Source organism: Halichoeres trimaculatus, unplaced genomic scaffold, assembly GCF_033239565.1.
Source record: "Halichoeres trimaculatus isolate MK-OKI-2021-1 unplaced genomic scaffold, fHalTri1.1 fHalTri1_scaffold_4, whole genome shotgun sequence".
NCBI lineage: Eukaryota > Metazoa > Chordata > Actinopteri > Labriformes > Labridae > Halichoeres > Halichoeres trimaculatus.
The window spans coordinates 23,540,721-23,563,302 of record NW_027437182.1 but is presented as its reverse complement, the minus strand read 5'-3'; the positions used below and the strand labels follow the sequence as shown (position 1 = coordinate 23,563,302).

Sequence of the window (22,582 nt, the reverse complement as noted above, 5' to 3'; positions counted from 1 at the left end):
CTCTGAAAGTGGGCGGAGACAGAGAAAAAGTCCAAGTTCATTGAGAAAAACCTGGTGTCGACCAGCTTAGATCCAGAGACTCAGTTGCCAGAGTAACAGAAACAGAGTTTTAGTTACACCTCTTTGTGAAACAGGTTTGAGTTTTCCCTCCTTCCCAGGTTTAATTTACCTCCCTTTCTGAAACTGAAAACCGAGAGTTTCCTTCATATCAGAGTTAATAGACTCAGAGTTTTCACCAAACCTACTTTGTGAAACGGACCCCTGATGATGGTGTTTTGGATAATTTCTGACTGTGATATTCTGAAGAATATGTTGAAATATTTTGTTACTTTTGGAAATATAAATGTCTTTTCCTACATTGATGAAAGGTCAAACATGTCTAAATTGCAGTGGGGCCTGAAGAATCCTGATATTTGTCTTCTTTATATTTTTAACTCTGGAAAAAAAAAACTTTGAATCAACAGACCAGCTCATTTGCCAATTCTGCCTTTTTTATTTGCCAGGCCATGATCATGGCTATGATCCAGTACAAACAGGTGTCAGCTTGTGTCATACTATACATGACATGAGGACTGAAATTTTAGAAACAAACTTTTTGATAACTGTTCAAACCAAAGACCTTGGAAGAGAAAAAATTTTGTTTGTGTATTATGAACTGAAATGAAGCAGTTTTTCATAACTCATCAGTCTCACTCTTGAAGTCACAGAGAAGATCATGAAAGACTACTTTTCTTTGAACTTGGTGTCTTTCTCCTCACTGTTTGGTAAACCTGTCTGCCCTGGGAAAGGGGCGATCTTCAGGAAGAAGTAGGGATTACTGTGAACACGCAAGGCCACGAGGATGGGAGTGGCTGCATAGAGCAGGTTGAACACGAGGACAGCCCAGAAAGCATCATTCGGGATGCGAAATGGAGCTGTGGTACGAGAGTGGAGGGTCCCGCCGATGTGGGCCCACTGACACTGAAAGATGAAACAGATAAAAAGAGGGAACTTCAACGTCATAGAGGCGTACTTGATTTCATATCAGCACTATTACTTCGAATGCTGTCAGTTTTGTCCTTGACTCACATATATAGCATATTATTTGACACTTTCAAGTTTGTTTTCACAGACACAAAGGGAATAAGATATCTTTAGTCTGTTTTCTCAGTCATTTATCTATATTCAGAGGAACATTTTAAAAGAAAAGATAAAACTCTGCAGGAGATACACATAGACTCCAGAAGCTGGCTGTTTTGAAAACTGGGAGTATTTGATCTTCAACATCTTCTAAACATTAAACATCAAATCAGCTTCTAAACAGCTTAAATAAAAATGTTTCCTCTGGGTTCTCTGCATCTATCTTTTCTTAAAATAAGTAAGGGAGAAATTCAGTACAAGGAGTTTAGTACAAGAACCTGATGAGAGACAGACCCTGTCCTGACAACATGTAATGAAAACTTGAATCAAACAGGTAAAAGATTATAAACCATGAATTAATTCAATGCAACAAACTGTGAGTCCTTCATGCAGAACCAGATTTTCTTTGATTGACTTGTTTGTCTGCATGGTGTTACCTGGACCATGGCTCCAGCGCAGAATACAGTCCAGTCTAACATCCATGTGCACCCGGGTTTAAGGAGACCATAAGCAAAGGCCCCCAACAGTGGCAGTCCATAGAAAAACAAGTGCAGCATCTATGGGAACAAATGCAACAGTGTTTTTGGTCCAAAACACTCTTTAATGGGTGGAATATTGATTGTAGAAGAGGTTGTGTTTTTCCCTATCGTTTAGAAGGAATCTATCTATATTCAACACACATACATCTGTTTTAATATACAGGTGGGGCATGGTGTTTATTGTAGTGTAGAGACAATTATAAAGGCATTCTGAATCTACTACAAGAAAGCTTCCTCTTTATCACTGTCAGTCCATGTTTTTGTTGGCTCCTGACCAACACTCCAGCAGATCATCAATACTCTACATCCATTTTCTACTCTGGCTTACACTGCAGGACAGGAGGCGCCTGCCTCAAATATGTAAATATAAACACCCTCAGTGCCTTTGCTGCCCCACATCTCATTATCAGTTCAGCTACATTGATGAAAAAAGCATCATATCAAATCTGTAACTTGGTAGGAAAGAAGAACAAAATAAAGGAGAGCATTGAAAAAAAATCCATTCAAGCTTTAACCTCCAAGAGTTCTGAATTGATTATAATGCAAGTATTGTTTTTATTTTTGTTGTTGTTGTTGTTGTTTTTTGTTTTTTGAGTGTTGGTTAAGTTTTATGTTTTTCCAAGTCACACTATGCCCTATGCTAAAAGTGCACCATTATATCTTTCTGAATTATCCAGTGTTGATATGTAAAGTTCTGCCTGAAACATATATTTTACACTGGATTATTTGGCTAGCTCTTGGTTTACACAACAAATTTAGGGCTGCACAATATTGGATTTTTGCTGATATCCGATATGCCGATATATCGAAACAACTTTTGGCCGATACGGATACCGATACCGATACCGATACCGATAATCACAAGTTTGTTTGTTTTTTTCACTGTAAAGAAGGCTAAGTCTATCCTGTACTGGAATTTATATGTTACTCTTATTGTGACGGTCTTATTTGTTTAAGAAACACACATAAAACAAGACAAAAAACATTTGATTTTACCATAAATAAGAAATGTATTATTTTTTCAAACTCAAGACATTCAGTATTGAAATACAGAAAAATAATTTCTTTAGATCACATGAACTTTAAATGTACAATGCATTTTTAAACATAACCAAGTTGCATTTGATTATTTTAGAGCTACTGTAACAACCTGGTGACAGACACAGAGCTCTGCAGTGCAAATAATTGAAGTGCTACATTTTATTTAAGGAGCTTATTTTTCAGATGGAAAATAATAATAATCCTAACTGAATAGCACCTTATCGGCTGTGCCTATCGGCAGAAATTTTCATATCTGCCGATACCGGTAAATGTGTATTTAAGCTTTTATCAGCCGATACCGATAATATTGTGCATTCCTAAACAAATTCATCGCATCAGCTATCCAGTAATGTGAAAATGAAAGTGAAGTTAATATCCTGTGATTGGCTTAAATGGCCTTCAGTGGATTTTATCGCTGGATATTCAAGTTATTCAAGAGGAAATCAATGTATGCTGTATTCTATCAGGGATTCTTAAACAAATTAGCCGTTTGTCGAATCTTATTGATTGATAAGCCATGCATTGAAATTTGTCAGATTCTTAATATTTTACGACTTTTAACTTGGGACACAGCTATTTGCTGGACGCATGGTGTAACAGGAAGATAGCTGCCCTTGAAATTTGGTCCATTGTCGCTGCAGCGCAGCTCTTGAATTTCTGCTTCAATTTGCACTCTCAGCCCAAATCACTGCTTCCATACCACAGTCATTACAGAGGCTGTCTTGACCTTCAACTTGAAAAATTTGGGGAATGAAAGCCCACTCTCCCACTTTATAAAACCCTCAAATTATAACACTGAACAGTTTCTTTTCATTCCTGCTTTGAGTTCTGGATGAATTCTAATGAGTTCAGCCCTGGGCCCAAGAGCCAATCATATATGCCCTTCAGTCTTTTGTTGAAATGTCTTTTAAGTACTGCTGCAGTAATCTGTCACATATCGTTCTTCAGCATCAATGAATAAAGAGGTCAGTCTCTGCAGAAACAGTGTGACCCTGTGCAGCAAACTAAACCTCAGTTCATTTCTTTACACACACACACACACACACACACACACACACACACACACACACACACACACACACACACACACACACACACACACACACACACACACACACACACAAACACACACACACACACACAAGAACCCATGACTCATTGCTATGCACACACATAGCAATGAGAGTGTCTTGGTATGTCTGCTTCACATGCTGCACACACACCTTCCACCCACCCAGTGAGTTGCTGATGGGGGTCTTTGAGAGAGGGATTAGCTTATCAAGTTCTCAGCATGCGGTGCGTCCGTCTGATCAATGACTTGCAATTGTGCCTGGACTGCAGCCCTGACAAGGTCTTTGGATAACCTATTGACAAAGCTGTGTTCTCTGGACAAAACCCTCAAACAGGTGGGGTCGGCAGAAGAAAACAAAATGATATCAGACTCACTGCCAGCCGCAGTAATAATCTCTTATCTATCTTGCATAAATGAAAAGGGGACACAAAGATGCTCTGGCTTCTCGTCTTTGCTCATTGTTGCTGTAATGATGAAAGATGCCTGTAATCAGCTGTGGGCTGAAAGAGTCAGAGCGAAGAGGGAAGCTTCGGGCTCACTCAGAGTGATTACCAGGAGAGCAGGGGTCCTTTCTATGCCCCATTGTTTAAAACAAGAAGGAAATGAGCTCCTCGATTGCTGCTGCTGCTTCTGCAGATACAGTGGCAAAGTTCAGAGACAAAGACCAGAAAAGCACTCACCATAACTCGAGGGTATCCCACGGGATCCTTCAGGTAGGGTTCATAGTTCTTCAAGTAGACAGAGCAGGCTTCCAATGGAGAGTCCAGAGCAATCTGAGCAAAGTAAGAGGATGGCCTCACAATATGATCACCACACACATCAACATTAACACTTCCTTTGACACTTTCTGAGTGCCACAAACACTTGTATAGCTACTCTGTTAAAGACAGATTCTGCTTTACTGTGTAATTTAGCTGATTTTTACAAACTCCAACCAAACATGTGCAAATAAACCTCCATTAGAAAACTTTTCAGAGAATAACATTTCCACCACGGAGCACATTCATTTTCAGCTATTATTTAGAGAGGGCACATAGCCTACATGTTACATATTATCAGTGATGTCAGTAACGCGCTACTAAGTAACGCGTTACTCTGATTTTACTGCTTTTTCCAGTAACGAGTAATCTAACGCGTTACAATTCCCAAACCAGTAATCAGATTAAAGTTACTTATCAGAAATCACTGTGCGTTTTTTTTTCTTGTAAAAAAAAGCTATAAGCTTATTTCTTGTGTCTCAAGGAGTGACACAATTCGCGTGTTCATCACGTTTTCAGCATGTGAACAACTCACGAGTGTTGGCACACAAAGGTAAACAGAAGGGGAGAGGGGAAATGCGCGTTTTCTAGCTGGAAACACAGTCACTGTTTTGAGTTTTTCAGCCAAAGATGACGGTTCAGTGTTCACTCTGTGCTGGCAGTTTGCTAAAGATCTTTGACTGAAACGTTTAGGAATCAATTAGAGAGGGATTAGCGCACTGCGGACATAAACGCCTGAGAAGTTGTTTGACTCTTACCTGAGGGAAAGGTGAGTCCCTTCTTTCACTACACCTCTCTCTTTAACCCCCTCTATTCCAAGAGCTGAACCCTCTGTCTAGCACAAATCCATCCGCTGAGGAGCAGAGCAACTTCACGTAGGCTACAACGATACACCTGGTGACAAGCAGGGGCGTGCCCAGACTTTTTAGACTGGGGTGCCCCAAGCAGGGTACTGAGGATTATGTGAGCCCACACTCCAGCAACATCTATTTTTGCTTATTGTACAGGATCAGCTTAAACAATAAATGAAACTAATGGAAACCAAACTAGACTGAAATAAAGGATTTGAAAAGAAAATAATTTAAATCTAAAATTTAACCGAAACAGTGCTGTAGTGTACCAAAAATAGTACTGTAAAAGCTTTCAGTTGTATTTGAAATTCAAAATGTATAAAATGAATATTTTTGTTTTAATTGCTAAGTACATGTTTTACAACTACCAATGTCTGCATGTTACTTTAAAACAAAACATATTGACTCATATTAATATTCATTTAATTGCTTGTGCAATTTTTGCCAAATTAAGCAGCTGGAAGTATTGTCAGCAGCTGCTGAAAGTAACTAATAAAGTAACTTGTAATCTAACTTAGTTACCTTTAAAATTAAGTAGTCAGTAAAGTAACTGAGTTATTGGGTTACTTTTTCATAGTTACTGTGACAACACTGCATATTATTCTGTCTACAGCGCTGACAAAACTACAACACTAGAAAGAAACCAAAGATTAGTGATTCTGGAGCACAGGTTTGGCCTAGTGGTGAAGTTGAAGGCCCTTTGCAACATGTTGCCCCTTGCTCTCCCTGTTTCTTAACAAGTGGATACCAGCAGCTCACCTACAGCTACAGTCTGCGTCACTTACCAATTAGAGTTCCCTGCTAAAAGCTACTGAAAGTCAGTGCTCAGCTTTGAAAACAAAAACGAGTTTCACAATGACAACCTATGGCTGGAAAAATTTTACTTCATCATAATACAGTTAAAATAGTTCATTTAAACACAGTGATAGCTGTTCTGGTGGAAGACTGGCCTGAAATAACAAATACAAGTTATCTTTAGCCCTTTCTTGTTAATATATTCCATTCCATCAAATTGGAATATGAAAATATTAAGAGTCACAGTATATCAGTGACTTGTGTATTTAAGGCTGTACACTGCAGGTGGAGGAATAAGTATGTTTCACATCCAAGGTATTGGAAATAATAAAAAAAAAACACTGGGCTGTCTGGCAGCTCAGTAAAGGGCAACCTTTTTTTCACGGCATACACAAACTCAGAGAATAGTGGTTTAACTGGACTTTGGCTGTAAATTTGTTAAATAAGGAAGTAGAGCCAGCCCAACCTCTGACTACCAATAGCGGTTACTGGTTGTTCTCCAGAGGCTGTCCCAGTTTAAGGGACTTGCTAACAGGCATACCCTGGTGCCATCACTCTAACTTCTGACATCACTTCAGAAAAAAACTGACCCAACCAAAAGCGCTTCTAAAACTTTGAAGCTAAATTAAAATCTGTCTTTTCTTGAACTTGAGCTTTTGTACCAATGTAACGTTTTGTGGACACATTGCTTTAGTGTTAGAATGTGACATGCAGAATAGTAGTTCTGTCAAATCCTGCTAACATGCTGTTTTGATGCTGATAACATAAAACATTCATTTGTGCTCAGCTAATTCTTTCTTCAGAGAAAACAACTTTTTTCAGTCTTGAGACACAACTCTTTCCACAGACAGGAACTGTGGGCTACACGTTTTAACAATTTTTCAGTCCATCTAGACTTTCTCTGTGGTCTGCTCCGTGCTTACGATGCTTTCTTACCAGGCCTCTGAGAATGGTGAAAGCCATGGCAGCTAAGAGGAGCACCAGCAGGATTATATCCTTTGGACGCCAGATCAGCTTCATGGTCTGAACTTGCATGGCCTGTGGAGAGATGTGGACAGAATACCAAGAATAAAGCTGGTTAGTGGTTATGGTTTCATAGCTCTAACTCTCAGAGTGATTGAACATGTAGTCACAAATGGCTGAAAGGAATTAGGTCTATGTCTTCAGGTTTTCTGATTCATTGATCCTTGGTTGGTCATTTAAAGGAAAAGGAGACATTACTAAAGGTTTAAAATGATTATCTTAAAGTAAAGTTTCTTTCAACACCAAGATTGAGACTGATTTGAGATTGCTAACTAAACAATATAGCTGTTGCTCATTTAACATAATTTTGTTGCTGACCATGTTTTATGCTTAGTAATAAAAAAAATCATGGAAAATATGATGAGGAATATCAATCACCATACTGATATTTTAGGATGTACTCCAGCTCTGCTTACTTTCAGGGTCTGTTTATCTTTCAGATTCAGTAAAGCATGCTACAAATTCCCTCCATCACTCTAACAACTGAAACAAGAGCAACCCATAAATATGAACAACCACACTGGCTGCCCTGTGTCTGCTTTCATGTCCTGGATCATATTCAGCTGGAACGCATCTGATTAAATTTATTCAGTAAACACTACGTCTCTAACCTCTCCACATTCATACCAAGGTCTAACCATTCATGCATCAGACTCACGTTGTATCCACCGATTCGCGGTCTGTCCTTGGGCCGAGTGAATATTGTAACTGCTCCATAGATTGGCATCAAAAGGAAGAGAAAGTTGAGCCAGAAGGCCGGACGGATCTCTGACCCATATTTACCTTAAAGAGGGAGACTGTTATTTGTTTGTGCACACTCTTTAAACTTTCTAATGTAAATCAATAATTAAACTTTGAAATAAAGCTCCCACAGGGAACTCCAGGCAGCACAGCGAGTCTGTGATAACACAACAGAGAAAACAACACATTGCCTACAGAGAAGTCTGATCTCTTGACACTAATGTATTCAGTTTGAAACGGCAACAACAGATGCTTTAAGTCTGTTTCCTTCTTTGTTCTCTGAGCTGTGACGACAGGCATGGCATGGGGTGTGTGTTTATTTTGTTGGCAGAATGAACCACAACACTGATGTTACACGGCTGTGCAGATGTTCACTTGATTAAAGCTTGTCATCACAAGCCGGTAGAGGAGGATTAAAAGATGAGACTTACCTGCCACTATCCCAGAAATGAACACGCTCATGTTGGCAGTCAATGAACCAGCCCAGAACAAGCCCACGGTGCGGTAAGCTTTCCTGGGAGAGTTCAAAGGAACCAAATGAATATTGTTATACAGTGAGCTGTGAGATGGCTGGTTTAGGTTACACATGACTCCAGTGGGACAACTTCCAACACATCCAACAGACATGTTATGTGTACTTTAAACACAGCACAGTTTCTCCCAGTGGTAGGCAGTTGTAGTTGAAAAAAGGATGCTATTTCCATTTTTTTACACCTGCCCCAGGGCAGAGCTTAGTTTGAACTCCTGAACTCACTAGCTGCACTTTATGACTCACTTACTCCAAAGGGACGTTCGCTTCTCTAAAAATACTGTTTTATTCAGGCTTTTGTATGGATTTTATGTGATAAATACAGCCCCTGAACCTGAGAGTTAAACCATGTGGTTTTCTCAACTGTATTCACTATCCTCTCTGAAATGAAATATATGGAAATAGCAGACTTGAAGCAGAGATGAAAACATTGATTTAGTACATCAGTAACATCAGTGTTACAACCTCCCACGTCACTGAACATTTAGTTTGAAAAGTGACTGTTGCTCTAGCTTTAGCCACAAATATAGAAATGAAAGAAATTAGTTTACATATTACTTGCAAGCTTTGTTTTTTTTTATGTTTGCAGCCTAACCTATCCTTTTCTGTGACTGGCTAGCATCTTTTTATACAAAAGAATAAGAAGTTATCTGTCCTGTTTGTTCCACAAGAAATGGGGCGAGCCTGCGAGGTAGTTCAGGCAGACAACTTAAGCTGCACTGCTATGCACATATCACATGTCCCACTCGTCATAACCATCATCCAATCACATCCTATGCCTCTTAATTGGGCGGTCTACTCAAACTGGGATTCTCCCGTCTCTCTCTGCCTGTCAATCCCTCTGCTGCCCTGCATTCCAGTAAGTTTCCCAAGGCTCCATGGGGAGTAAGTTTTGCTCATCATTCCTCAGTGTTGCCATGTAAACTTATCTGCAATGGTTGACGAGCCCGGAGCCTGGACCCCCATCATAAAAATATATTTGCAGAACTTCTGGTCTTTAACCAGCCCAAAACAGCACGTCATCCCGCTGTTCATCTCTCCTCACTGGCTTCCAGTGGCAGCTCCAATCAAATTCAGAGCTCTTCTTCTGGTTTACATAACATTGTCAAGCATGGCTCCTGCCTACCTGAGGTCCCTTATTCGGGTCTACACTCCCTCTCGTCCACTACGCTCTGCTTGTGAAAGACGCCTGGTGCTCCCAGCCTAGTGTAGCTCCAAATCTCGAGCCAGACTTTTCTCCTCTGTTGTGCCTGATTGGTGGAGTGAATTACCTGACTCTATACTACTTTTATGAGATGTCTGCAAACTCATTTGTTCAGGGAACACTTAAGCACTTAAGCTGACCCTTCTTCTCATCCTCAGGGGTAGAATGAATCAGAAGGTCTAAGAACTAGTTCTTACTGATTTTCAGCACTAATTAATGAATTTTGTTGAAGGTTGAAGTATACTGTTGCAGCAATTAATTGTGGTTAGTTGGCTAGACTATTCTAAATTATTAAAAAAATAAATAAATAAATAAACCTTGCTCTTAATAGCAGCACCTGCCGCCAAATAGCTTGTAGTACTGTTGTCGCACTAACTAGGTTTTCCCACTATCTAAATTCTTGCTTGTGTACGTCGCTTTGGACAAAAGCATCTGCTAAATGAAACTGTAAAACTGTAAACATATCCAACCCTAATATTGCCTTTTTCATGCAGTGTTGCGTTTGTGTTTTTCAATACAAAATAAATGGACTAACGTGACCATCCCTAACCTGTCAGTTATCCTGCTGATCATCACCAGGTACATTATAAAGTGTGCAATCCCGTCCCAGTAGCACATCATGATGGCATAGGGTGTTCCCAGGTAGGGCTCTCCCTATAAAAAGAAATGTAACAAACGCAGTGGGTTCAGATTAAACTTCCTGTGGTTGGATTTTGTATCTGTTCATTGCTACATTTTACTGGTGATGATGCGAAACCCACCGTCTTTTGGTAGAACTCCATAAAGCCAGAGATAAGGCCGTCATATTCCAGAGCGCTCACCAGGTCAATGATGCAAGTGAAGGAAAATTCAGCAAATACTGCAAGAAAGAGCAGAGAGAAAGGAAAAAATGAGGGCTTTACCAGGCATTACTTCCAAATCTAGACATAATTTTATTTTGGACATGTCTGTGTATGATCATGTGTAGGCAAGGAAAGCTGCTACTGCACAATATCAGCTTCACACTTAAAAAAATCTTGCAGGATCCAGAGACCCTGACACGCTAAGTAGCTTTTTCAGCCTCATACAGAAACACTTTAATTTTAAAAGTTTCACGTCATGACTCAATCTGCTTTTTCTTTTAACTCTGAAAACCACAAACATGCAGTGACTGAACAAAACAACAAGGACTATACTTGCCGATAAACGTCCACACTGTCTAAATGTCTGTTATATCTTTTACACCTTAAAGTCTTTATTTTTTCTTTCTGTCTTTCTTTGAATTTAAATCATTTTCCTCAGCTAGCTGTGCATTGATTTATAAGACAGTGTCAGGAGAAAATCAGGTCTGGTGCAGGTAGGCTGGAGGCATGTTTTTAGTGAGTCCATGGTGAACAGCTTTCCTCTATCCTCAGGTCAAAAGCTCTGCATCTGCACATGAAAGGCACATGGGTCTCACTAAAAACATTAATTATACATCACTGACCCTGCTAGCTATATAGCTCTTATTGACTCTTTTTTAACAGGGTTCCACTCCCTATGGGCTCATAAAAGAGAATCTGAGGGTTGAATTATTACTGTACGTTCATTCTTTGGTACAAAAACACTTGACAAGTGACTACATTATACAACAAAAAGGCTTTAAACATAATTCATTTTGGTGTTTCAATGTTTTGGACCTTTTGAATCCTTTGGTAAACTTTCTGAGACCCCACTGATGGACAAATAAAAGTATGATCATACCATTTGTCAGCCTATTAAAGCATCGGTGGCTGCACACTGGAGATTCAGTGTGTAATCATGGAAGATGTTGGTTGGCACGAGCTTTAACAAGCCATCATTAGTGTGCTGTTCAGTATGAATTTTTACATAACAGTATAATTGTGGAGTATCAATACCAGCTCAGACGCACACTGGGCACCTCGGCTGTCTGGGATTAGCAGTGAAAAGGTTTTATAATAAATAAGGTGCCAATTAATGACCAGAGAAATATCCAGCTGACTGAGCATGTGAGGTAAGCAATGCGAGGCATTGTACCCCTCATTTAATTTTGCAGCTGTGAGCACTAATTGGGGAGGTCTGACTGTTTCAGGACACTCAAAATGCATACATCGACTGGGTTGGCAACTTTTGATTGACATAGTAAGACACACAGAGCTGGAATGAGGAAAAAACATTAAAGAGCACCCATAGTATAAATGCTGGACAGAATCAGCTTAGAGGAAAAAGTTGCCAAAGCTGTTGCAATGATTTGCCGTCTGGACTTTGCAGAATGTCATTATAAAGTGAATCACAGTGTTGTGACACAGGCATCTCTCTGCAGATACCATGGATTAGAGCGCTGTATAACATCCTACCTATCTGTCCTTCACACACTCTTTGGACACACATACGCACACATACACAAACAAGTTTTGTCTCTCCTGTGTTTCTTTAATCCTCAGGGCATCCGGGTTTATCTCTCTGGTATCTAACAGGTGAGATAGCGAAGGGATTATGGGTGTCTATCATTGAGAGGAGCCTGCCACAACCTTGTCCTTATTGTTATAGTTCTCTTACAGCGCAGATTTATTTCTGTTTCGGTCCTACTAAAGCCCCCAGAATCAGCAGCAAGATGGACATTTTTTACCGACAGATAAAAGGAAGAATGTGACACAAGTGACTTTAAAACGTTAATTCAGTTTTCATACTGAAAAAAGTCCTTGTGCCTTAACAGCAATATAGTCATTGTAGAGTCTATTTGCCATTCCTTCAAAGCTGTAAATCTACCAGCAGAGTAATCAAGGTCCCAGATGAATACTTTGAGTACATGTGCTGTGAAGGTCCTTAGCATGCAGAGGTTTTGGGTCATGCTTCAGGGAAAGTCTGGTTAAGCCTCGTCCTGAGCCTGATCAGTCTAAGCCGCTTCTGACGTATCAGGTGAAATCACATAAAATACAATTCCTGATCTCTCTCCAACAGCGTGTCGCAAGTGAAACTTCTGGAAGCCTAATGCGGACGTTTTGAAAAAGGCTCCAGCACAATGCATAGTGGTTGTTATCCTCTGTATGTTAGTCTGTGCATATAGAAATGTGTGCCGCATGTTGAGAAATACACATGACTGTGCTAATTACCAAAGAATAAGACGTCTTTAGGTGGATTGCCACGAGTGATGAGGAAGTAAAACAGGAACACAACCACCAGCACAGCAACACCAACCTCCAAGATCACAAGTGGCCTGTGAAAGAAGGGACACCGAGCTGTTAAAAAGAAATAATGACACATTTTTCATGTTTTTACAGTCTCACTGCTGACAGCGCAGTTTCAAACATCTTGCTCTGATTTTCTGCCTCATTCCCTTCACTAATTAGTCTCTCCCATGGAGGTTGTGCCAGTCTTTTCCGCAGTGCTAAATTAGTTAATGATGATGAATGGGAAGTCAGCGAGAATGATAATTACCACCAGCCAAAGTTAGAACTCAGAGAAATAATGCAGAGGTGTGAGGGGAAATCTGTCTGATGGATGCACTGCACCCACACAGAGCTGCCGGTGTGGGAGAATGTGTGCTTGAAGATTCCTGGTTAGCTGGCAATGTCTCATTGAATTTATTCTTTTGATCTCCTGCCATCTTAGTTTGACTTAAAAAAAAATGTATATAAGCATATGCCTCAAATGGAATTTCAGAGCTTGGAAAATGTGTTTTGATTTTATCATATAAGTCTGTTTGATGTGAAAACTCTGATTCTGTGCAGCTGGTGTTTATCAGATGAAACTAAAGGACAGAAATATTTCTTTCAATATAGGGTCTTATTTTACGTTATTTAATGTCCATTGAAAAAGTTGCTTTTATGGGAAATACTTTACAGCTTTCTGCTTTGTTAGGAAGTCTAATCAAGTTGTCCAATTTTCCATTTTTTTCAAAGCAACAGAGTAATACTTTTATTCTTCGTTGTCCACTTTTAGTATAAATTGCTACAACTTTTCTCATTAAACTTTAAACTTGTGATGTTCTCCCTACGTGCTGCTCTGGTGGTATGAAAACCAGAGATTTTATAGCCTAACTTTACCAAGTGTAATCAATCATGGACAAAGATGTAGGAAGCAGCAAGCTAAAGCTGTGTTAGTTCAGCTCTGCCCTGCATGTTTACCGGTCAAAGGTACTGCAGCCTTGCACTGAAAAAGATTAATGTGCAGTAGGTATCTTGCAGTAAACAACATTACATCCTTGGAAAACTTACTGTGTGAGCCCAAGGAAAGAAAAACAAATGCTGTGAGAGCAAAGGGAAGCTCCCCAGCTACCTCTCCAATTCAACAGTGCAGGAAGATTTATGCACACAATTCCGTTTGTTTGCAGAGTGGAAAAGCACGAGACATATTGAATGTCGAGAGCAATTTATCAAACTCCTCTGTACAGTCTGTATTGATTGTTCATGTCCACACACTCAAAAAAGAGCTGCCAGAGTTATTCACACAGGGGGAGAATAAAGGTGTGTGGGAAATGAGAAATATATTGTGCTTGAACCAACATGTGGTTTACCATCAGCTCTGTTTATTCAGCCAGTAGTGGTGCAGTATACAGGCATTAGCTATTGACAAAACTATAAAGAAAGTATTATATGAAAGTATTATAAAACAACACATGATCTTGAGATAAGAAAGTATTCATGACAGCTAAAAATAAAAAAAAGATATTCCCAACATAACATCAGATTATCTCCACAAATAATCATTCACGTTGCTTTTAGCTTCCTATTTTGTGTTAGGAAAAAAAGGATCAAATTTTATAATTCTATTGTTTATACAACTGATGCCAAGATTGTTGGATAGAAGATGGAATCAGAGGGGCTCAACATGCTGAAGGATCAGTGAGATGCTCACAGTGGGTGCAGATAGAAACATATGTTGAGCTTTAAGCTTACAGTGTTCTCTAGTGGTGGTTTAGTATACCATTTTTATTATTGTATCCGGGAAGGATTACTCACTTTTTAATCATTCTATAGCCTTTTATAAATGTAACACTTTTGACTATAAATCAACATATGGACAAGTTTTATTTACAGAATTCCTCCCACAGCATGCAACTGGGGAACTCTACATTATCCAGACTGCCAGTAGGCTCTGAGAGATACACAATGTAAAGAAAAGTTCTGACTTACTCTTGTAGCGCTGGGTTGGTGTTCATGGCATAAAGGATGCCAAGGGCAGAAAACGAAAATATAAAGACTAAGGTCTCCATCTCTCCCAAAGCTGTTCAGCCTTCCTCCTAGTACAATCCACAGTAAAGCTGGAAATAGAATACAGACAGTAAAATCCACTCCAACAATAGACTCTATGGCTGATCCAATCAACTCCCAAGTTTTAGAAAGGCAAAAATGTATTAAAGAGAATAAGGAAAAATGAAATACATCATTTAAACAAAATTAAATGATAGGATTGTCATTAAAATAAAATCCCAAAAGAGATCTGCAATGTTGAATAGAATGAGAGAGAAATGGAGAAAGCTCTTACCGTCTGGCTACCCTTTCCGTGGATTAATCAAATTACAACTGGCCTGAAGCACACATGGCCTTTACAGGGGAAATAATGAAGTGGAGACAAAGAGCCTTTTGGGGGAACAAGTTATGCAATTTGGTTTTATCAGAGATTTACATAAGTCGTATTAGAGAATGGGCCCACATTCCACTTAAGCAACACACTCACAGGTTATTCTGATTCCTCCTCTATGGAGCACTTGATATTGTGTCATAAGAAATGTGTGTAGTGTGTGCTGTCTTTGATGTACTTACAAATACTTACTATGTGATGTGAGTAGTATTAAAGGGGCAACATTATATTTTCTATAGGAGACCATTACCATTAGTGAACAAGAAAGATGTTGTTCAATTCATGTTACTATGCCACAGGTCCCCTACCCTACCCTGCCCTGCCCCTTCCCTGTACATGAAAATGTTAAATAACAAAATACATGAACTTTAATTTAAGTGAGTTAAGATATCCCATCAAACACAAATGGGTTAACAAATTTACCACTGTTCACAAATTTAAACTTACCTTTGGTTTGAGTTTGACCATTTCTGTTTTTTTTTTCTATAATGTTAAGTGGGTCATCTGACAAAGTGTTCTTAATTGGCCATTTGGCTGGTCCCCCAGAATCAATTGCTTTGATTGTCCTCTAAGTTTTGACAGTTGAGGATGCACAATTGGAGAGAGAATAGCTGTAACTTTTCCTGTTGGACAGAAACACACTCATACTCACCCAGTTAAGCTGTGACATTTGTTTAAAAGTTATTAGAAAGAATTATTTTTTAGCTACTTTTTGAACGTGATCAAAACTATTCAGTGCAGACTGATCCCCGAAATAATTCTCCCTTATAAGGGTTTGCTTAGCCCCAGAAAAAAATGCTACTTAAAATTTTTGTTGTTTTTGTTTTTTCTCCCAGAGCCATGACTTCAAAATCTTTCACTTCAAACCAAGCAATTTCAGTTTGATTCCAGAAGGGTGCGCCATATCCAAGCAAAGAAGCACACCTCACATCAGCTGGAGCAGAAAATGATCATCAAATTTATACAGGTGTTGCTGCTTTTGTATGAACAAGTTTTGGTGCTTTGAAACAGCTTAAGGTCAGGACCAGTGTTCCTGTGAGGGGAAAACAATCCTTGGTGACAACCTTACATGCATTAGAAAAAAAAAAGTTTAAAAAAATGAAATGTGCCATGATGAATTTCTGCTGCTTTTACATTCAGCATCATCAACCAACACCTTGCTCTCAACAAACAATAGCGTAATATCAGACAGGGAAGACAAAGCACGACCCAGCCCGTATCTCACCGACAGCACCTTGAATTTGAACACACACACACCAGTACACATACACACACACCGCCCTCCTGTTTCCCACCACCCTCCTTTGTTGGGAAAAGGGGGACTGATATACCAGGAAGGCGGTGGCACTGTGTTTGCTGGAAACAACTGGAGCTATTCCAGCTCTGTCCGTCAGCAATGTAAAATGGACAGATGAATGCCAAAACGAAACCGAGACCTGCAGGAAGATGATGAACAGGTTCTCGATTTGCTGTCTCAAAGGGAAATCACTTTTGTACAATTGCTGCCTCTAGGGAAGAGGGCTAAGAGATTTGATGAAATGAAAATGCATTATTGAAAAAAATTAATGAAACCTTATATATATATATATATATATATATATATATATATATATATATATATATATATATATATATATATATAACAGAGGAGTGTGGGTATTTTATATCATACATATACACGTAACATGTCACCGTCTGTGATTGAAAAATTGCCTTCTTTTATTTTTGCTGGACTTTTTTGGCTTTAAAAACACAACACACTGGTTTTATGGGCAAGCTATTTGCTCTTGTGATGGGATATTGTTGGTAGGCATTTCAAATCAACTGCGTTCTTGAAATTTAGTCAAAGGGGCCTCTTCAATACAAATGCAAAATTAAGTCTGAATATGACTACACAAAAATACAGGTCTTGGCAGATTATTTCATGAAAAGTACTGTTTCAAATATGTGGTATTAAACAGTTCCCCTAATTTTGGATGATGGAACCAAGATAAATTGGTTTTGGTATATTTGTCTGACAGATGACAAAAGATTTCAACACAAAACATGACATAGGCTACATGATCATCTTTTAAATAGGCCAATAACAATGCTTTGGAATAATCTTGTTTTTTACTGTAAACTGCCCAACGTTGTTAATGTTACTTTACAGTTTATAACCACGCTGTAACGGTTCTCACCTGCCATAGGATGTTTGTCTCTATCATACCATGTGAAATGTTCCAACTGTAACTTTGTACATTATTACAGAAGCCAACTGAACTACCACGGCCTCACACACACTGGGCACCCAGCTTGCGATCACCAAGCAGAGCTGCGCGTGACGACAGCGGCGGAAATATTTTTTCGTTTTCAAAATGGCACCGTCTCAATCAGGAAGTCGAGAAAACAACTACGAAGAATAAGTTGGATAAAATTCCTTATTTCTGCGACTTTAAAGGGGGTCTGCGTCAGAAAACAGCCCGTGTCCCTGGGTTTTAATCTGAGAACAAGTTACACATTGACGGTAAGTGATATCTGACGTTATTGTGAAAAGGCAAGCGACACATCGGCAGTTGCCGTAGAACAAGATGCGTTTTGGGCTGACTCTCCTAGGCGCGCTTGTTTTGTGTGACCGGCTACCCCGGCGGTTAAGCTACAGTATTGGGTGAAACCTTTATTAGTACATGAAGATTTTCCTGCAGCCGTTTGAGAATTTAATTGCAAGTGATGTTGGTGTTATCATATCAAACGAAATGATACTATTAACTAAAGTAGTCGATTATGCCTATGTACTACGCAACCGTAATGCAAGGTCAGCTGCTATTCGAGCTAGCTAGCGCTGACGGTAGCCGTTGCTTTGATTGTCGCTGATTTATATGTGGCATTGTATATCTTGTAAGAATACCAACTTCTACATATTGATACACTGTGGTGAAATGTTTTACACATTTCTTTTCTTTAGTCAGCACATCAAATAATGACATTATTCCATCAAAATTTATCTTGGGTGTGTAAAACGAACATACCCTAAGCAAGAAAACGGCTATCATCCGAGCTAACATTACTAGCACAATTAGCTACCCGAAGTATGCTTGGTTAGATCCACTAAGCGTTCAATATCGCTCTCTTTTGTCGACTCTCGTCATTTAAAGATACATCTGATATTATCAACCTGTATAACATAATAGTAATAGTTAATTTGCCATGTCCCCAGACGTTTTGTGTATTGTATGTCGTCCGACTAGCTAGCAACAGTAGCAGTATGCATCGCTTCAGCCTCGACTGGTTTTCTTTGTGCTCTAAGGAGACCTATATGTTATCTGTATCTTACCACAGAAGAAGCATTTTAGTTTATCTCAACATTGAATGAACACTTGAAACAATTATTAAATGAAAATACACTACAATATAAAAGGACGTTCATCGATACATGTCTTTGTTAAACTTTAAACATTTCTGAGTACCCCGAGTTCTTCTTGGAAAACTCCAGTTTAACAAAGCATTTAGAGGTAATGCCGCTGTTTTCCGTCCATCATATAGTATTGTAACTCGACGTATATGGATTTGTTAAGTCAAAGTGGTTGTGAAAGTCGTGTTCAACTAAACTTTTGGTCTACTTCGTAGATGTTAGTGTAATGATCGCTTGATCTCTATAAGTATGAATTAGATGTGCCGTATGCTTTCCATATACTTCTCATAGAAGCTGAAAGAAACTGAATCCGTAAACATCGGCTCTAGAATGAAATAACTCGGACATACGGCAGTTATGCTGTTACCAGGTGTTACTACTTCATAACCAGAGGGATTGTTAGATGAATATTTGATTTTCATATTAACCCTTTAATAAGACATGTCATGGGGGCTATGTGACAGAAACTGAACACGCTGAAATAATGACTGAGTGACTCAGGGGTGACCAGGTGGAAATGAAAATAGCTTTCAGAAAGCTGATTTTTTTTCCCCCCCACTGTAAAGTTCACTCTGTTTTCCCTGAACTCGAGGCCAGTTAGGCTTTGTGGATGTCTTGCCATATCAAATGGCTATGCTAGTTGGCTATTTTCCAGTTCTGTGATGTCATTCTCTCCTTGTTGATGGAGACTATTTTTTGACTGTGGAGTGAATGACATGCTTGTGTCTTGGCAAGTCACTGGCCTCAATGCATTTTGCTGTTAAATCCCCCTTGCGGTCTTTTCTCCTCATTAGAGGATCATAGACACAGGCACACAGTGTTAAACCTATAGGTTGATGCACAACACAGGTAAAAATACAAAGACTACTGTCTTCTTAAAAAGTAAATAAAAACTGTAGCTTGTCAGATATTGTTTTCAAAGACAACCAACAGGAATGAATTGGTGCTTTTATTATCACACGTTTTGTTTGGAAAAAAAATAGTTGTTGAGAGAACAGATATCACATATTTCACCAGTTTTTTATGTTTTAGTTTTCATATGCAACTTTCTCCATCCAGAACACAGTAAAGGTAACTCCTGCACACTGCTTGTGTGTTCATGGTAGTGCTACACCCCCAACCCCCTTCCACCTAATTTGAGAGTGACAGACCATTGATAGCTTGTGCCCTGCAGGGACTCGGAGGGTCACAACACACAGGATCTGTTGATATTGTGTTTACAGCCTGCAGGAACTGAAGGATGAGCAGCTACAGCATGGAGGTACTTTACAAAGCAGGACATGAGCAATTGAAAAAGGGCTAAAACAACATCTGAATGTAAGAGTTTTATAAATGTAATGCCTGGTAAAATGCATTTAACAACAAAGAGATTCCCAGGAAATGGCATTTACCAGTTCTTTGGGATATTATCTGTGATACAGCAGTGGCCCAAGCCCCCCTGCTCCCTGTGACTCGGCCTTCAGTCTTCTTTTCCCTTCATCTTTCCTGGCTTCTTTTCCACCCCTCCCCAATTTGTGCCAGTGATAAATCTCATTTATGGCCCGTGGGCTGATTTGAGCGAGAGTGAAAAATGTGGAGTGGAGGAGGGGAATCGGGGCTAGGTAATACATTTGATTCAGTTCCTGCTTTCCCGGAATCTGGCCCTCATTAGATAATAGTTCATGTATTAAACATAACATGGATGTTTGCTTTGTCAGAAGAGAGTGAAAGAACAAGGGACAGTTGTTAGGAAAACATGGCCGTAGTGTTCGTCTTCTGTGTGACAAAAAAACAAACAGGTCTCCAACAAAGGGCTGTTGAGTATCCCTTGTCCCAACGAGGATTCAGATCTGGAGGGTGTGTGGATCTCTGAGGCTGCAGGGAGCTGTGTGAAAGATGACTGAAATGCAGGAGAGTATGCCACATGCTGGCATTCCTGACTCCACAGCCTTATGGGTTTCTGTGGAAAAAGTGTGTCAACATCCTTTTTTTTGTGGAGCAAACACGGATTTCAAAATGGGGCTCATCCAGGGAGGAAACATGAGAAAAATGGCAGGGACCCCATAGATGACTGACCTTTTCTTTTTTTTTTTAAGCTCTAGTTGTGGCTCATGACCGGCCCTTTGTGAAGAATGAGGATGAAGAGAGAGATTTGAGGCCTAACATACACACCTGGACTTTAAAATGATATTTGTTGCCACTGTGGCCCTGTAGCTGTATCCACATCAAAATTGTGTTTCACAAACAAAACAGCATGACTAAATATTTACCATTCCTGTTTTTTGAAAAACTGACAACTATTTGCTCCCCAGGATATTTGTGTCAAAGTGCCTGCTGGGCAAAGAGAACATTGTGTTTGTCTCAAAACAGACAGAAATCATTAAGCGAGTACATGTTTGACTATTCTGATAACAGGCTTTTCTTAGACACTTCAACTCCAACAAAACTTAAGGGAAAAATCTGTACCCCAGCTTTGTCCTGGCCCCAGTTATTTGTGAATTTGCAGGTGTCTATTTTTAGATCTATGTTTTAGATGAATAAATGTTTTTATTCATTTTAACTTTTTAGGAAAGTTTTAACTAGACTGCAATTATATGTTTGTATGGATTAATGTGTGTTTGTGTTTTGTTGTGCTTTTTAACTGAAGCAACAGTGGTAGCGATAGGATTTGTGAAAAGATTAAATGTGTTTTAGTCAAGGCAGAATTGGCGCTGGCAAGCAGTGCTACAATTATTTTCCATGTGTGGCATAATTTGGTGTTTAGATTTCTTAGGAAAGGTTCTGTTACTTGTTTAAGCAGGTCTAAAGGGATTTTAATGTGATACAGAAACTAATCTCTGTAAGTCTGAAAACAAGAAGTATTACACTCATGGGCATGCAGCATAGGTGTGCTCCAGTACTTAAGAATATAGTCCTGAACCCATGATTGAGTGTTATTTTTGGAGGGGAAAGAACTTTTACTTTTCTACGTTTGAAAGAAAAATTGCTAAATCACAATAAATGTTCTCATTCTTGTTGTCTTAGTTTGGCCCAGGCTGGGGGAGTGTTTTCTTGGAGCTCTGTTCCTAGGTATTCTCTTCCACTCAGATTAAAAGATAAAGATAACATCCAGCGCTGGACTCAAACACACTAAAACCCTTGATTCAACACAAGCTGCTTCTGTCGTTCTTAGCAAATGTAAGTCATGGAGCTCACACAAGTTAAAAAGTGTGATATATTCATGTAGCTCTTCCCTTATTATTCGCCTCCTCCCCAAATGTGGGTTAGGGAGAAGGAGAGATAGTGAGCTGCTGCTCAAGTGGTCCACAGTGATGCTGCTTCTGAGGCCAAAAAGGCAAATGTTTTCTATGTGACACATCAGAGACGCAGGACGCCTACCAAGCAACATGCCTGCTATTTACCACACCACGACTTGGAAAAGCTGTGGTGCTTCCTCATACTGCCGCCTCTCCTCACCACTCAATGTTTAACGGAAACTAATTCTAAACAGACTTACAAGGGAAAGTATCTTTTAAGGGTGAGAGAAAAAAATTGTTGTATCATAGTACTGGATTTTTTTGTTAATGATATTAACTCATGGTTTCTGTTCAAAGATCTTTTTTATTATTATTCTAAATCAAATTCTTCATTTTAGTCCTTGTTTATAAGCTGGATTGGGAAAAAGTTGAGGTGTCAGATCCCCTAAATAATCTCAAAAACTGACTCACATGTGATGTGCATTTTTTGGGGGAAAATATGGCTCCTGTTTGTAGACAAACTCATCATAACTCATCTTTTTCACATGATCTGGTGTCAAAAAAGCAAATTATAAATAAAAACTGTCACAATTTAAATAGAATTGGCACCCCAAAAAATTATAAAAGAATAAAATTGTGAGAAAATCATATTGTCCCAACCCTAGTATATTTATTCCAGACCATTAACTTACAGGCATCAACAAACGGAACCATTTAGGCAAAAAATAATGCATGGATGCTA

The 22,582-nt window shown here is 39.2% G+C and overlaps 2 protein-coding genes across 3 annotated transcripts in view; one reads left to right on the top strand and one right to left on the bottom strand.

Moving 5' to 3' along the window:
* Nucleotides 1–563: 563 nt before the first annotated feature.
* On the bottom strand, nucleotides 564–14,866 carry tm6sf2b (transmembrane 6 superfamily member 2b). The gene is made up of 10 exons (XM_074668808.1): nucleotides 14,787–14,866; nucleotides 12,765–12,868; nucleotides 10,434–10,531; nucleotides 10,223–10,326; nucleotides 8,371–8,453; nucleotides 7,857–7,981; nucleotides 7,112–7,213; nucleotides 4,452–4,544; nucleotides 1,557–1,676; nucleotides 564–960 (listed from the first exon to the last, which is right to left on the bottom strand). The coding sequence occupies exons 1-10, from the start codon at nucleotides 14,864–14,866 to the stop codon at nucleotides 724–726; spliced, it is 1,146 nt and encodes a 381-aa protein (XP_074524909.1). The 3' UTR covers nucleotides 564–723.
* Nucleotides 14,867–17,570: 2,704 nt separating this feature from the next.
* Nucleotides 17,571–22,582, top strand: part of sbno2b (strawberry notch homolog 2b) — a 63,563-nt gene continuing 58,551 nt past the window's right edge. For both annotated transcript variants that reach the window (XM_074667948.1, XM_074667947.1), the window contains exon 1: nucleotides 17,571–17,740. The gene's annotated coding sequence lies outside the window, so the exon portion shown is untranslated. The remainder of the gene's footprint in view (nucleotides 17,741–22,582) is intronic.